At 36.6% G+C, this 17,020-nt stretch overlaps 1 protein-coding gene across 1 annotated transcript; it reads right to left on the bottom strand.

The window, feature by feature from the left end:
• Positions 1 to 9,556: 9,556 nt before the first annotated feature.
• Positions 9,557 to 11,026, bottom strand: LOC112729740 (uncharacterized). The gene is made up of 4 exons (XM_025779893.1): positions 10,348 to 11,026; positions 10,051 to 10,168; positions 9,802 to 9,968; positions 9,557 to 9,708 (listed from the first exon to the last, which is right to left on the bottom strand). Exons 1-4 carry the CDS (start codon positions 11,024 to 11,026, stop codon positions 9,557 to 9,559), a joined length of 1,116 nt encoding a protein of 371 aa, XP_025635678.1.
• Positions 11,027 to 17,020: the final 5,994 nt, after the last annotated feature.

The raw sequence follows: 17,020 nt of genomic DNA, 5'->3' as shown, positions 1-17,020 counted from the left end.
AAAGGAAAGCCTTCTATTGAGGAAGAAAGTAAGTCAAAGATGGGAATGCGAGCCTCATCATCCATGTTAGGTGTCGCCATTGCTACAACCATGTCAAGCCCAGCAGCCATTGCTTTGGTTGATGAGAGAATGAGCACTGAGGGAACTGGGCTTCCATTTGGGCTTAGCAACAATATTCTTGGGTGGATCCTTTTTGGTGTATTTGCTCTTATTTGGTCTCTCTACTTTGTATACACTTCAACTCTTGATGAGGACGAGGACTCAGGTTTATCCTTATAAGGACAAATATATTTGTCTTTGAAAGAGTAAGATTTAAATTAACTAAATATATTATTTGTCGAAATTCGTAATGAAAAAAATGACATTTTAAATTAACACATTCTAGGTATACTGGTCCAAATTTTATAAATTACACAAGAATTTGGGATAAAACATATTTCAAAAAAAAAAAAAAGATATTGAGTATTCGAGATATATTCTGTAAAAAATTAAGATTCGTATATCTGAGATATGTATAATAATACGAGTAAGTAATACTAAGGAATTTATTCCAGATTTATTTGGATGTTTTACTTTGTTGATAAATTAAATTGGATTAATTTAATTTACGTGTATTTGTTTAAATCCAGTTTGTTTGAGTCAATTTATGTAGATTTGTTTAGAACAGTGTGTAATCAATTTCTATTCAGGATATGAGTGTAATTAAATTGATTATAGTTGAAATATTTGTCGTGTACTCTTTTAAATACTAATTGGAACGATATTAACATTACGATCCTAACATATCTATTAATATATTTTTTTTACTTACCTTTGATAAATAAAAATGTAAAACGTATCAATTGATTTGCTATTGTTCATAAAATTTTAAAAATTCAAAATATTTAAAATTTGAGTATATACCCATTTTGGTTCTCAAAGAATTTCAGACCGGACACTTTAGTTCCCAACTAAAATTAATTACTCGATTGGCCCCTAACAATTAATTTCGTCAGTCACTTAGGTCCTTTATTCCGTTAACTCTAACGGAGGACAAAATAGTCCCTGACAACTCTAACAGGGACAAAATGGTCCCTAATCTCCTCTGTTCGGAAACGACACTATTCTCTCCAAATTTCCATCATATCTTGCACAACACTAGCAGTCTAACACTGTAACTTCAAACTACACAATGCACACTCTATAAATTTAATGTTCACAAGAAAAAAATCCTCAACTTGTTCTCAACCAATTCATACTCAGGAAACTAATGCCTATGTCTCTCAACTAGTTATCGTCTTCGATGGATCCCATGAATCTAGACAGCAAGTCTAATTTGTTAAGACCCGTCGTCATCGTTGCCATCTCTCTCTTCCTCTTCCCTATCATCTCCATGACCACATTGTCCACCACTCCGATCGCTTCCTTCAGCTTCTTCTCCGAACTAATGTTCAGTAATCGCTTCAATTTCCATATGAGCGGCAACAGCGACATTGCTCGTTGTACTGATAGCTTGGATGCGAGGTCGAAGCTGTCGGCCAACTTGGAATCTGGAAAAAAAGGAATGAAGCACTCGGTGTCTATTTTAAATGATAATTTGCATATGATGTCGAAGGAGAATCTTCTCATGATATCCTAATGTCCAACAATCTATATTACTTGCTGGAGAGTGGAGAAAGGCGTGCCCTTGGAATAGTTGTGGAACTTGGTCTTGAGGATGTCGTGGACGTGTCTGGGTTAGAGGTGATGTTATCGAAGACGTGAAAGTGGATGCTTTTGGTGGGTGAAGTGCAGAGGAGGTGGATGTACCAGTAACAAATTTAGGAAGTGTGTGGTCCATGACATGTTGAGGTAGGTGCGATACGTGTGACAATTACACTATAGCTTAATCTTGGAGTTAAAGAGGAGGAATGAAAAGATGGAAAAGAAGAATGTGAAGGTGAAGAAGGAGAGTATGAATATTAGGGTTATGCGAGATATGATAAAAATTGGGGAAGAACAGTGTCGTTTTCGAAAAAAGGGGATCAAAGATCATTTTGTCTCTTGTTAGAGTTATCAGGGACCATTTTGTCCCCCGTTAGAGTTGTCAGAGACTATTTTGTCATCCGTTAGAGTTAACGGAGTAAAGGACTTAAGTGACTGACGGAATTAATTGTTAGTGACCAATCGAGTAATTAATTTTAGTTGGGAACTAAAGTGTCCAATTTAAAATTCTTTGAGAACCAAAATGGATATATACTCTTAAAATTTTGATGGAATTTAGTCCAAATCACGATAATTTGAGCTGAATTATTAAATTAAAAAATAAATTTAAATTGATATCATATCAAATTACAAATACAATTTGCACCAATGAGTTTTGATTTCTATATATGGTTTGTGATGTAATAGAGGTAAAGAGATATATATTCCTAAAAGAACTATTGTATTTTTGTATCTATCTAAGAATTGTATTGCCATCTATAACTATTGAAACCTTTTCATAAAGATTTTTCTTTCTCTTTCCAGAGCCACTGTGGCCTCCAAATCCTTGGCTTCTAAGGTCTCAAAGAGATTCAACTTATCTTCGAAGTCTTTCTCTTCTAACATCTCGTTTGGATTAGGGATCATTATGCATGTTAAACTTCAGGCCTGTCACTTCTCTCCGAGAATACAAACACACATTAGGTTCTATCATCAACAACTACCTGCTAATTTCATCACTAGTTTACAATCTTTTCATATCATTTATCTCTAGTTTGTGACGTCAGAGAGTATTTCCTAATCTTATAACCAAATCTTTATACATGACTTATGATCAACTTTAGTTATTAGTGAACCAAACCCACTATAGAGTCATCATCTGCATCCACATTTGTACCTTCAGTTCCATTCCTTGAAACATTTTAACAACGTTAGTACTCTTCACTGTCAAAACACAACCTCAACAACCTTAAAAATATGTATTTAACCTACATCATACCCAAGATCCCCTACAAACTTTAAATGACACTTATATAGAACCATCACTTTTCTAACAGAATCCTAAAATCTTAACCTACCATAATCTCATTTTACCACAAAAAATGATAAACTACCCTACCAAAACAGCCTTATCTATCTCACATATCCCATATTAGAATCAGTTATCAGTAGCAGCAATATGGATAATTTTGGGACCAACTCCATAAAAGGAAAGATCATCAGTCTCAAACCCAACCCAAGTCCAAGATTCAAAGGAGATTGCTTCAATACTAGAAATGTGGGGCAATCCGAACGACGTCTCTATTTTGGGAGTAGGAAGAAACAAAATTCTCATTAGTTTCAAAGACAACAAAACTGCTGGTAGAAGGTTTATGGAAACTCGACCATGGAATATCAAGGGCAACTTGCTGAATTTACAAGAATGGCACTATGAAGAATCTGCCCACTTTTTAAGCCATGACTAAATGGATTTTTGGAATTAGCTGCACGGGGTTCCAGTAAAAAACCTGAATGCAGAGACGGCAAGAGCTATAGAAAATCCGTAACGTCCTTTTCAACACAATACTTTGCTTAAGTCATGGCATTTCTGCTTGAAAGAACATTATATAAATTTTTTTACTATTAACTATTTAGTATTGAGCTTTTATGTCGTTAATGCGTTTTCAGTTTTAGGAAAAAGCGAATAAATTTTATTTTTATTCTGATTTAAAAATCATTCGTTAAAAATCTCTATTTTGATTTGTTCCATCATAAGAGAAAATTATAAACAAGCAAATTTATAATCACTACAAAAAAAAACGTTGAGTATCATCAGATTTGGTATCGCAGTGTAGTGGCAGATTACCGACGGTAACGACTTCAAATTCGTAAGGTTAAGTAATTACCGACAGATTCTATTTTCCGACGGTAATCACCACCATTGCCACTGCCGCCGAGACCACCGCTGTCGCCACCCCCTCTCCATTGCCGAGACTACCGTCGAGACCCCTCTTTCTTCTCCTTCTTTTCCCTCTCTCTCTCTCTCTCTCTCTCTCTCTCTACTCCAATCACGTCGGTGATGCCACAAGTTTCGAGTTTAGCGGACCAACCGTTCATCATGATCCCTAACCCTAATTACGTGCCACAATTTACGATGCCGCCTTCTACTGCTCAGCAGCCTGCATCCATGGTGACGCCTCCTCCAGCAACAGATGCTGCGACTCCGGAGTCCAGCCACGGTTGACTATTTGGCCTGATGGCGGCACGGGATAAGTATCACGTTCAGTCTCATATATGTCCTGTCTATGGTTATCACTAAAAGTGCATAGTTATGATTTCTGTTTAGTAGATTTAGGTTGATTTGGTGGTTGTTTTAAGTTTCAATGATTATAATTTCTGTTTAGTGGATTTAAGTTGATTTGTTTATTGTTTTAAGTTTCAATGATTATGATTTCTGTTTAGTGAATTTAGATTGATTTTTGTTTGTGGGTTGTTGTTAGGTTTGCACCGAACAACAACACGTGTACTCAGAAGATGACCAATATCATCAAGCTGATGTACGACCATCTCTGGGCCAGATACACGAAGATCCTTGCTGAGACCAGGGAGGGATGGTTTCAGAAATGGGCGGTAATTATTTTTTTTTTTTAGTTTCAAACTTTTTTTAGCTAGTTTATACCTTCTATCTTGCTTAACTAATTTCAAAGTTTCTTTGTTGCAGTTGAACTTTATATGGGCCCTTGAGCACGATCTGACTATCAGGAAGATATTCGACCATAGAATGAGTCGGCGGCTCCTGCAGATGCTAGATGATGTTCGTAGGGGTGGGACCAGCGGTAGGCCTGGCTCAGACCGGACATAAAGAAGGCTCTGTTTGTTTATTGGGAGACCGATGAGGGATTTAGGCATAGGCGTCTCACAAACAGAGCAAACAGGGCATCGTTCAGGTCGTCTAAATATACCGGCAACTCAGCGGCCATCATAAAGGCTATGGCTAGGTTGGTATGTAGCGACTTTAATTTTGTTAATAATTTAGTTATATTCTTCTGCATATCATTAACAGACATCCTAATCATATTGTTTCAATGCAACATGTGTAGTCAAAGTTGTTGGATAGTGAGGCGACATTGGCGGAGACGTTCAAGTACACCCACACGCTGAAGGAGAACAAAGAGACATTTGTTGATCAGTAGTCTCAGGACCATTATGTGAGCAAACTTCCATCTGATTATCTTCTCCTATAAAATTATTAGAGATTAACTGTCTTCCATATGATTATCTTCTCCTATAAAATTATTAGAGATTAACTGTATATCTGTCATACTAATTACAATAACTTGTGTTAGTTACGTAGGAGTCCTACACACAGAGACTAGAGTTCACGATTCAGCAGTCTCAGTAGAGTGAGCAAGACGCCGCCGATGTCTCTACTGCTTCAGTTGTCGATCCCGACGCAGTTTGACATAAGACCGCCTAAGCGCTGTACAAGAACTGCGTATACGGGATGGGGTCGTTTTTCGCTAGCAGCCTCTGCACCTCTACGTTGAGGCCGTCGTCAGGCTCCGCCACCAGTCGAGCCGTCGAGTCTGAGGAAGGTATGGATTTGAGGTTGCAGGTGGAGGAGCTCCAGCGCAGTCTTCAGCAGCAAGCTCAGGAGCTTAATGATTATCAGAAAAGGTATCAAGAAATTCTCACCCGCGTACAGTCTACGAATGAGATCAGACTGGAGTGGAGGGAGTCGCTAGAGTGGATGTAGCATATGGAGGCTCAGATGGAGGTGTACCAGGCCTAGATGCATGCCGCTAGCATCGACGTTACTGGTGGTAGCACCGCTGCTGGTAATAGCAGTGCTGCTAGTGGCAGACGAACATCACTGCCTTCTGCGCTGCCGACTCAGGGCCACGGGACCGATGACAACGACTACCTAGGTGTAGTTATTAGTTTTTCATTTTATTGTTCATTCTATTTATTTGGTATACTTGACTATTAATTTTCTTGAACATTGTATTATTTATTTTAAATAAAAGTCTTTCATTATTTATGAATTGAAAAATAATTGTGTGAAAAATAAATTTAAATCAAAATTAACCATTTATTTTAAATTTTCCAAAAAAAATTGACATTACCATTAGATTTACCGTAGGAATAATCCGATAGTAAAAGTGCGTGAAACAACATTTTTTGACACCAACAATATAATACCATCAGAATAATTCGCTGGTAACAAAAAAATTTTGATGGTAAACATTTACTGACGAGATTTATACTGTATGATTATTTTTTACTATAAATTTGACGATAATTAGCTTACCATCAGATTTTAATCATTTTTTGACGGTACTCAATATTTTTCTTGTAGTGAATCATATAATTACTAGTAATACATTATAGTTATTCAAATGAACAATAAATACAAGCCTACCCCTCTGAAGGAAAATAAAAACTTTAAATAAAAAGAGCAAGGAAAAAATAAATACTAACAATAATAACTTAACCTACAGTTAAACTCTTCTATGCATCTGCAGCTTCGTTAATAGGGCTTCGCAATCATAGCTAAAAGGGTTAGAAATTTTGGGGTGAGAACTAATCCACAAGTTTTCAGTAGAGAATGAGAATGTCGAGAAAGTAAGGAATAAAACGCAAATAATTAACTTATCTCAGAAATATCCACTTTCATTAATTCTATAACATTCCTTGAAGTTACATTAGAAAAATTGGCTATCTGCTTTAAGTTATATTTCTTAAAATTCATTTTGATTAATAACAACCTTCAATATAAAAGCAAAACATATACACAAGCAAATCAGACAGTACAGATAAACAAATCATGAACACACCAATTAAACAGCAAAGTAAATATAAATAAAGCAACACACAATACAAGCACACTCAGGCAAATCATACAAATACATATGATGAATGTCTATTCCTAAATAGGCCATGACCTCACGTGTCGATTCATTACCCGATACCCGACAGTGATCCTGAGATAGGCGTTACGTATCGCCGTCTCTACCTCAGCCAACGTCCCCCCATGAGCATTACGTATCGTCGTTCTCATGGGGAATATTCCTTTTGGTCTCAAGTGGGCGTTACGTATTGTCGTCCCCACTGAGCCTTATCCTTTGAGTCTCAAGTGAGCATCTCCACTAAGCCTCATCCTTCGAGTCTCAAGTGGTCGTTATATTCCGCTGTTCTCACGAGATTGTGCTTAGAATCAAATTCTTTGATTTAAATTATTCAATCTTCCTTAATCTTTTTCTCAATTTTTTCCTTTACTTATACCCTTAACCTTTTTCTTTAACCTTTCATGTCTTGTTAACTTTTATTAAACCAAATTTTCTTTCCATTACTCTTTTATATTTACTATTATACCTTTAACTAGGAAGCAAGGAATGGAGAATAAGGGCGACAAAAAGGAAGGAAAAAGATAGACTAACCCACTTGAACAAAGAAGAGGCACATAAGTCCATGATTCAGACCTCATCAATTTTCTTGAGTCAGTCATCCAAAATCAAAGAGGTCACCCCACCCATCATGAAAATACAAGAAAAAGAAAAAATGAAGATTGTAGAACAAGATAAGGAGGACAAGGGGTTGGGAATCCATATTGGGCTTCTAAATAGACAAAGCTCACCCCACCCATCATGAAAATACAAGGAAGAGAGCATAATGTTCAGCATCAAGGCTCTAAAAGCCAATGCCCAAATAAAGAGGAGAACAAAAATAGTCCATTACAACACCGTGAATTCTCCAAATATTAGCAAAGAGGACAATAATCAAATTAAGGATAATACAGAGAGTAAAATCAGCCTAAAAATAAAAAATTAAATACCCTTTACTTGGCAAGGAAAGAAATTGAGATTGAAGGAACAAAGAGCTTCAGGGATTCTCATCATGGAGACAACATGAAAATGATGCTAAAGTGGGAAATGAGAGATACTTCAAGAAAAAATGGGAAAAAAATAGAAAGGAAGACAAGAGTACAAAAACATCAACAATAATGTGTACTACGTGAAATATGTTATAGATGAAGATAAGGAAGAACAGGGATTCAACATTCAGGGGAGAGGTAAAGCTAGCAACTGGAAAGAATCCCTGAGTAGAGGAATATAAGAAAGCTTGAAACTGAAGAGGAGATGAGAACTTGGGGAATGATCCCAATATGTTGAAATTGGTTAGGAGGATGACCAGGTATCAAGGATCAACAAGAGAAGCAAGGGATCAACTGCTAAAGACAACAAGGACATCATCACCATAGCACATGAAATCAAGAGAATAGCTGAGGAGGCGGGTCTAACCATGTCTCCACCTCAGCCATGAATATCTTAAGTTGGAATTATCGCAGAATAACGGCTACCGTGACAACAACCGAACTAAAAAACTTATGTAAACAGCATAAACCAGCAATAGTATTTCTCATAGAAACTAGAGCTAAAGATGTAAGTATTAGTATATTAAAAAGAAAGTTGATGTTTGACAACCACTTTTGTGTAGAATTTCCAGACTTGTCTGGAAGTCTGTGCCTTTTAAGAAAGAATAGTATGGTTATTGATGTCTATTCTAGGTCTGAAAATTTTATTAAAACCAATATAGAAGATAAAAACGGTAATAAATAGGAAGAGATCTTTGTTTATGGGAACCCAATTTTCAAACATAGAAGGAAACTGTGAAAGATCCTATCACAAGGCAGTGCTGATCCAAAGGGAATATAATTCTATAAGAATTAGTCAAAGCCAACAGTCCATACCATAACTAATAGGAATACAACAAAATTACTTGTGAAATAGAGGCCACCACTGAACAATTGGCTCAAAATCAATGTTGACACTTCCTTTTTTGCAAGTTCAAAATTAGGAATAACAACAACCATCATTAGGGACTGTTCGAAAACTTCATGGGAGGTTTTGCTTCGAAATTCAAATCAAGGTCCTGTTTGGTGGCAGAAGCAAGAACATTAAGAGAAAGAATGATTTTTTTTCAAAATTTGGATATTGACAAAGTAATTCTGGAATTAGACAATTTAATTCTAGTTGAGGCATTAAAATCTGGAAGAGATCTTTGGGAGATTGATTCTATTCTGGAAGACATAAGAAAAATTAAAACAGAACTGAACTCCAATATATGACAATAAATTAACCCACTTGGTTGGGGAAGCCAAAGCTCAAAACACGCTTCCTTAGGATTTGAGCTACAACATCCCGGCCTTGATAACAAAGGTGATCGAGAAAGAAAATCATGGTTCAACGATTACAAAGCAACATATTACTGCTTAACAACAATCCACTCCAGTGCCCAATAATTCCAGAGTCGAGACAGCTCCCCACTGCTGCAAAAAGGGGAAGATGCATGCATAGTTATCAGAACTGAACCGATGATCGAACTGGTCAGGTTACTGATCACTGGTTCAACCAGTGGATCACTGGTTGAACCGGTTAACCCAGTCCCACATAAGTAAAACATATAAAATAGGTAAAAACTTAAAAATTAACAATTAAAAAAATATCTCCAATAACATTTTAATAAACATTAAGTCTCAAATCCTAAAAATAAGTAATAAAAAATAAACATAAAATTTGTTAGTACTATTGCATAAACAACTCAATTTAACACAATGAAAATAACAATTCATGGATTATATCCAATGAGTAATTTCAAAATCTGGATATCTTTCTTCATCTGACAAATCTGGAGCTATATCATGATTGGTTTCATTCTGATTTGCATTTTTCACAGAATTATTATTAGCTTCATCATCATCTCGATCATCTTCCATATTCAATTGATCTAGCATTTCAATAATGTTTCACAAATCATAATCAATAATAAGGCAAAACATTTGGTTAAAGCATTACAAAATCATCCCTAACAAAAACATACCCAAATCATCTAAAGCTGATTGAAGAGACATATTTGCAAGATCATTCCTTAAAGCATCAACTTCTTCAGGGGTTAAAAATGGTGGTGAATCTTCCAATATCCATTCCAAATGATCCTCAAATGTATCAAGACAAATTGGATCATAAATTTGCTTTCTCATTCGGTTCCTATATTATCAATTAACTTGATTATTCTTATTATGACTAAAAATTTAAAATAATGCCTTCAAGAAAGAATAATAAAAAGGACCTTTGTTGTAGCCTTAAGTTGTAATGAACATAAACAAGATCATTAAGCTTTTGATGCTCTAACCGATTCCTTTTCTTTGAGTGAATATCTTCAAAAATGCTCCAGTTATGCTCACAACCTGAAGAAATACAAGTTTGATTCAAAACACGAATCGCTAACTTTTGCAAGTTTGATGCTCCACATTCATAAGTTCCCACCATTGATCTTAACATAAAAAGGAAATAATATATCACAATCATAAAATCAAATCATAAACATATCACAATCATAAAAGACTAATTTTAATAAAAACTTTACCAGGCATCACTGTGCTTCGCTCACGTATTGCAGATTGTCTTCCAAAGTCTCCTTCAACATTCTTAAAGATTCTCGTCTCACTTGTCAATTTAGAAATCAAATCTGCATCACCGTAAGAATATCTCTCAATGACATCTAGTAGGCCAGAAGTTGTTTGCTTGTGCTTTTCAAATTCTACAGCATTAAATTGAAAAGCTGGATTTAACCAATAACCAGCAGCATGAAGGTTTCTTTTAAGTTGTGAATCCCAACGTGAATCTAAAATCTTCAAATATGGATCAACAACCCTCTTTCTTTTTTGAAATCTCTTCACCATCTCTTCCCTAGCCTTATAAATAGCTTGATAAAGGAAACCCATTGCAGCTCTATCTTCACTATCCACAATACGCAATACACGAACAAGTGGCTCAATAAGCTTAACAATATCAGTGCATTGATTCCAAAATTTAGAATCTAAGACTTGATCTACAAACTTATTTGCTTTGGCTTCTTTAGAGTAAGATGAGCTTGTCCATTCTCTAGATGTCACTATAGCTCTCAATGCATCCTTTTGAGCCAAAATACTTTGCAAAGCAATGAAATTAGTGGCGAATCGAGTTGGAGCTGGATGAAGTATTTCTCGTCCGCCTGTGAACTTTCTCATCAAGTACAAAGGATGGCAATGATTATAGATATACATCGTAATCATTGAAGCTTGTGACACAGTTTTACTCACTTCCACTAACTTCCCAATATCCTACAACATCAGATTAACACAATGTGCCGCACAAGGAGACCAATACAATCTAGGAAACTTTGATTCCAACAACCTTCCAGCAGCAACGTAATTTGCAGCATTATCTATCACTACATGTACAACATTCTCAGGACCAACAAATAACACAACATTCCTAAGCAACTTAAACAAAGCATCAGCAGTTTTCGAGATATGAGAAGCATCAAATGAGAAAATAGTTCCTTTAGGGAAATAAACCAAGAAATTAATTAAAGTACGCCTACAACGATCAGTCCATCTATCAACCATGATATTACATCCAGTTTGTTTCCAAATCACACGCTAATCTTCAATCATCTTCTTTACATCTTGAAATAATTTACTCAACAAATATCCACGAACTCTTCCATAATTTGGCCCTTTATACCCTGCACCCATGTTTGCAATAGCATCGATCATCGGCTGATAATAACCTGAATTAACTGCATTGAATGGCACAGAGGCATCCATCATCCATCTTGCAATAGCAATATCACACTTCTCCATAATTTCTTTGCTTTGGAGAACACTTTTGATAGTTGGTTGAGCTCTAGGTGTTGCTGCTGGTGGAAAAAAAGGATTGTAATCCCTTGAGTTGTTTTCCAACTCCCTTTCTAGAGCTAGGTGTTGGAATTCTTGATGTTTGTTGTTGTCGCATCTCATTACGTTCAATCTCATCAAACTCCCTTTCAACTTCATCACAAGCATTATAATTTTCTGCATATTCTTCTTGAGTTTTCCTTTTCTTGGTTCGAAGATCTTCAATGTTTTGATTGAATTGGTGTCTCACCACAGCTGGCACCTTTCGACATGCCTCAATATCTCCGCCTTTTCCAGCCAAATGATGCTTAACCCGGTTAATTCCTCCACCCCTAATAAGCTTTTCGCAATAAATACATAATAGAACAGTTTTTTCTTTATCCACAACTTGTTTACAATGGCCCCATGCAGGATCAGTTTTTCCTCTGTTACTATTTTTTTTTTGAGTTCCAATTGTTGGATCAAGAGTTGATCCTTGTTCCTAAGAAGTTGGTGTTTCTGATGGTGTATTTGATGATGAAGCCATCCTAAATTTCTAATCAACCAGGACTAAATGACTAATCAACAATCTAACAACAATGGATAATCAACAAATTGAACAGAAATCAAACATAAATCAACAATCAATAGAGATCAAAATCAAACAGAAATCAACATAGATAATCAACATATATCACAACAATACAATATGTTACAAAAAACTGAATAATCAATAATATAAATTCTAACAGAAATCAACATACATAATCAATCATTAATCAATTAATTCTAACTAAAACTAAAGTACTAAATTATTGAAAATTTAAAATCTTAAATAACTTAAAAAAATAAAAACTTAAAAATACATACCTAGAGGGACGAGCAGAGAAGAGGGACTGAGGGAGACCGGAGGTGACGACTGACGAGCAAGAGGCGATGAGCAGTAGGCGACGAGCAGAACAGTAGCAGAAGGCGACTTGAATCTTCCATGGAGGTGCTTCTAGGCTGTTGTGGGTGGTGCACTGTGACGGTTGCCTCCTGCGACGATGGTGAGCCGGGTGAAGTGGCTGAACGGGTTTCTCTCACAACTCTCAGGTGGTCTCTCATGTAGTCATGGCCAAAAGGTTTAGGAAGGGAAACACTGAAACAGGGAAAGGGGATGGAGGTTGGAGGCTCGAGCTAGGGTTTTCAGTTTCAGCAGCTCAGTTTACTTTACTGAGTTTTTTTTTATTTTAATCGAAACGACGTCGTTTCAAGCAAACAAAAAAAAGGAGTTCGAACCGGTCCGAGTTAAATAAAACCCATCGATTTACCGGTTTTGACCAAACCCAGCCAGTTCAAACCGGGTCTTTTTGGTTCGCTTTCTTGTCCGGTCAGGAAGCTCACCCGGACCGGTTATGTCACAGGTTCAGCGGATTTTTGGTCCGACCGGGAGGTCTGGTCCGGTTCTGACAACACTGGATGCAGGTACTAATGCCGGTGACAACAGCAGATCAAGACTCTTCTCCGTTCAAGCGGCCACAAATCAAGTGCTCGGTGTCCATTGATCGCAACATCCGGAGATCCCATTAGAGGCGATAGGATCTAGCTCCTTAGATTCCCCTTTTGTCACATTGGTTTCACCAGCAACTAGAACCAGACACATCTCTGGCAAAAGAGCTTCGCGGTGGCCATCACTGATGAGAGGGAAAATTAGCTAGTTAAGAATTTATAATATAAGAACAGCGTTGCAAGTACAGTTCTTAACAACAAAAATCTGCTAATCAATTTAGAATGGTTGTCACAAAATTAGAATAAAAATACTGGGAGTATGAATCCCAGGTTGTCTCCCAATGAGTTGACAAAAGGGTGCTATTTTATCAGTCAGGAATTTTCCGAGAAATTTTGATAGTTGTATAACAGAAAAATAAAGGATTGTGAATTAAAGCAATGAAAATTAACGAGAGAATTTATATAATCAAAATAAAAGTCTTGACCGGGGAAAGATTAATTGGAAGTTCTATCCTTGTTGGATTTTTCTAAGTATAATATTAAGAGGTTGTTGTTCTATTTAGTCATCCCTTACCTGATAAAGGAAAGTCAAGTAACTAACTAACCAATTATACCTCAGGTCCTAATCCTCTCCCCAAGGAAGGATTATAGTTAGAGACTAGAGAGCCAGCCAATAACTTCCAATTAAAATTAACACTTGAATATTCCAACTCAAGGTTCTCCTTTTAATCAACCCCCAAGTCAAGTTGGGAGTCTACTCCATTGACATGAATATAACGTTCACAGAAGTGTAAGAAGAAGACATGATAAATTAAATAAAATAGGAATTGAAAATTAATTAAAAGTAAAAATAGTTCTTTACATTAATAAATCCCAAAATGCAACATCCTTATCTGAACAGGGTTAATAAGTAATCAAAAGAATAAAGGAATAAGAAAGCAAATTAGAATAATAGCAACTTCAACGAAGGTAGTGACTCTTCTCAATATCCAAAGCAAAAGCATAAACTAAAAACTATGAGTGTGTAGAAAACCTAGAGGAAAATTGATTTTCTCTAAGATTCCCATCTAAAACAAAAAACTATGCGAATGAGAATGTGTGTTGAGTCTCTGCTCGTCCCCTGACTCTAGTCTATATTTTTGGGCCAAAAATTGGGTCCAAACTCGGTATCGAATGGTATAAAGGGGAATTAAAATACACAATTTAAAGGCTTAAGAAGCAAGTTTTCAATTATAGAACAAAACTAGGAAGGAATTGTAAAATCATGCAATTTGTATGAATAAGTGTGCAAGGACTTAATAAAAACCACTCAATTAAGCACAAGATAAACCATAAAATAGTGGTTTATCAGTCACCATCATCCTCCACAAGTCTGATAGCAGCAAGAAATGCAACAAGGTAGGGGAGTTTATCCACGTTGAAGAAAAATCCTTTCTCTCTTTAATTAAGATTAGTGAGATAAATCTGCATTTAGGAGGGAGATCGTATTGCAGTTACTATTTGAATGTGTAGGTAGCTTTTGAGTCGGATCAAATTCCTTACCTTACCCAAGAACAAGGAAAAAAAAGACTGACCTAGACTAAATTTAAATAAAATGTCAAGGGCACTGTAAGGCCTATACTAGTGGTATACATGTATGCCTTGCTAGAAGGTGTATCCGGATTCAAATCTTAGTTATGACTAAAAAGTTGTTATATAAAACCCAGAAAAAAGAAAAAAGGTAAAGGACAAATAGGTTCCCGAGTTTTTAATTCTCGAACATTTAACTCCCTCAGGACTAAAAAATACAAAACGATCCCTAACCTCTCAAAACACCGTACATATTGATCCTTCCGTTCAATCTGCTCTCTAATGTGAAACGGACAAGGCTGATGTAGCGTCCATGTGGTGATAACGGAGTGATGTATCCGTTACGGTGTAGGATGAGATGTTAACATTCATTTGGAGGACAAGAAGGTCCTTCTGCTCTGCTCCCAAAATGATGACGTTTTGGGAGGTGTCCTAGTTCTCCAAATTGGTCCTAGATGCCATCGCACTTGTATAGTTAGGGGGTTTTGTGACTAGGGCATCTATTGCCAGTGAAGGAGGTTGCTTGAGCACCCAACAAGTCCGATTGCCGTCTCACATTCGTTGCGTGGAGGCTGGAGACGAGAAGGACGGCATTGCTCCGATGTGCAAGTGTGGTGTGTATATTGTACTGTACAAGTCCAGGACACCAACTAACCCCAATCGGTTATTTCTTGGGTTTCCCTTCTTCAAGGTAACATGGTTCTGTGAAGCTTGAAGCTGATTCATGTGTTTAGCTGAATTTTGATTTTATTGTTGATGTTGCAGTTGAAAAATCCATCCCACTGCAAGTTCTTTGTCTGACTTGATGATCATGTTGCAAAAGTTGGGGGTACAGAGAAGTCAATTTATGACAACGAGGTTGACGACCTGGAGCAGTACTTATGCAAGAATAAAGTAGAACAGAGGCTGGTTAACTTGGAGAAGAAGCTTGCCTGTCTAGAGAGGGAAAAAAAATCTAATCTGTGGGTTATTGTTGTATGTTTGGTTGTAATTTATGCTGTTGTTGCTGTTATTAGGTGTTATTAGATGTTGTGCATCACTGTTGTGAGGAACAATTGACATAATGTAGTTATGTTTATCCTTTGATGAATGATAATATTTTGTTGCTGTAACATAATATGTTTAAATGGCTATATCTAATATCATGTTGATGGTCCAAGTATGTAAAATTCATTAAATAATTTGGATCATTAAATAGTGTGCCATAAGATAAGTTCGAAGGATTAAAATCCTAACAAAATATGATAAGCAGTCTCACACCAAATAAGATAAGTTTGAAGGATTACAATCTTAACAAAACATTGAACCACCTGAGCACCATAATTTTTCCAAAAAGATACTAGAATGCATAACACACCAAAATAAGTTTGTTAAATTTTTACATAAACTACGACTGACTTCCTAAAATAGCAACATCATTTCTTGTAATTGTTGACTCCTGGGGTGGGGATGAACCGAAACATTCTTTTAATTCCAGTGCTAGCTACAGCCAAAGTCTCATCAGATTGTCCTCCACTTGCTTCTGCACTTGGTTGCTGTGATGGTGAACATATTGTTTGCTAACATCCTTCCTTCTAATTGGTTATTTTGGTCTCAAGGTTTTGTTGGATGGCCTTGCTGGAACTCTGGCTGGAGGTTTAAATGGAACTTGGCCTTGCCTTGCAGGGACTGCAGAAACAGGAATAGATGAAGCTTCTGGAGCAGCTTGTTGTTGGACCACATCTGAAATTGTGCTAGCTGTAGAATGATTTTGGTTGGTTGTCTCAGCTGAATTTTGCTCTTCACCCTGAAACACCATGTTATGTTTATGTCATGAATGAAGAAAGACATTAAAGTCATCAAGCAAATTTAAAAGATACAAGTAGGTCCTTTAATACTTTTAAAATGGACAACTAAATCTTGCAACTTTTTATCGGGGGGGGGGGGGGGGAGGGGGCATGAAGATCCTGCGTCCAATCAAGTACCTTTGCCTGAGGGGTTGATTTTGACAATGGTAGAACCACAAGTGAAAGGTTATTATTGGTCTTCTTCTTTGGTTTCCTGGTCTTAGGTTTTCAATTTGGGTTCGATGGCGCACTCTTGCAAGTATTATAGTTGTGTCCTGTTTGACCACACTTGCTGCAGGTCACATAGAAACTCCTCTTGAATTTTTCACCTTCAATAACCGTTTCTGTTGGGTCTTTCTGCCTATTATAGACCTTTGGACGACCAATTGGCCTCACTAAACAATACCCGACAAATGACTATCCCCACAACTAATCAGCGCAGCTACTACACTCACTTATAGTCCCTATAAGTCTCATCCTACGACATTGATAACAAATAAATGGCATAAGAGCA

Source organism: Arachis hypogaea, chromosome 12 (genome assembly GCF_003086295.3).
Source record: "Arachis hypogaea cultivar Tifrunner chromosome 12, arahy.Tifrunner.gnm2.J5K5, whole genome shotgun sequence".
Taxonomy (NCBI): domain Eukaryota; kingdom Viridiplantae; phylum Streptophyta; class Magnoliopsida; order Fabales; family Fabaceae; genus Arachis; species Arachis hypogaea.
Note: the sequence above shows the minus strand (reverse complement) of the source record. Positions and strands in the feature narration are given on the sequence as shown.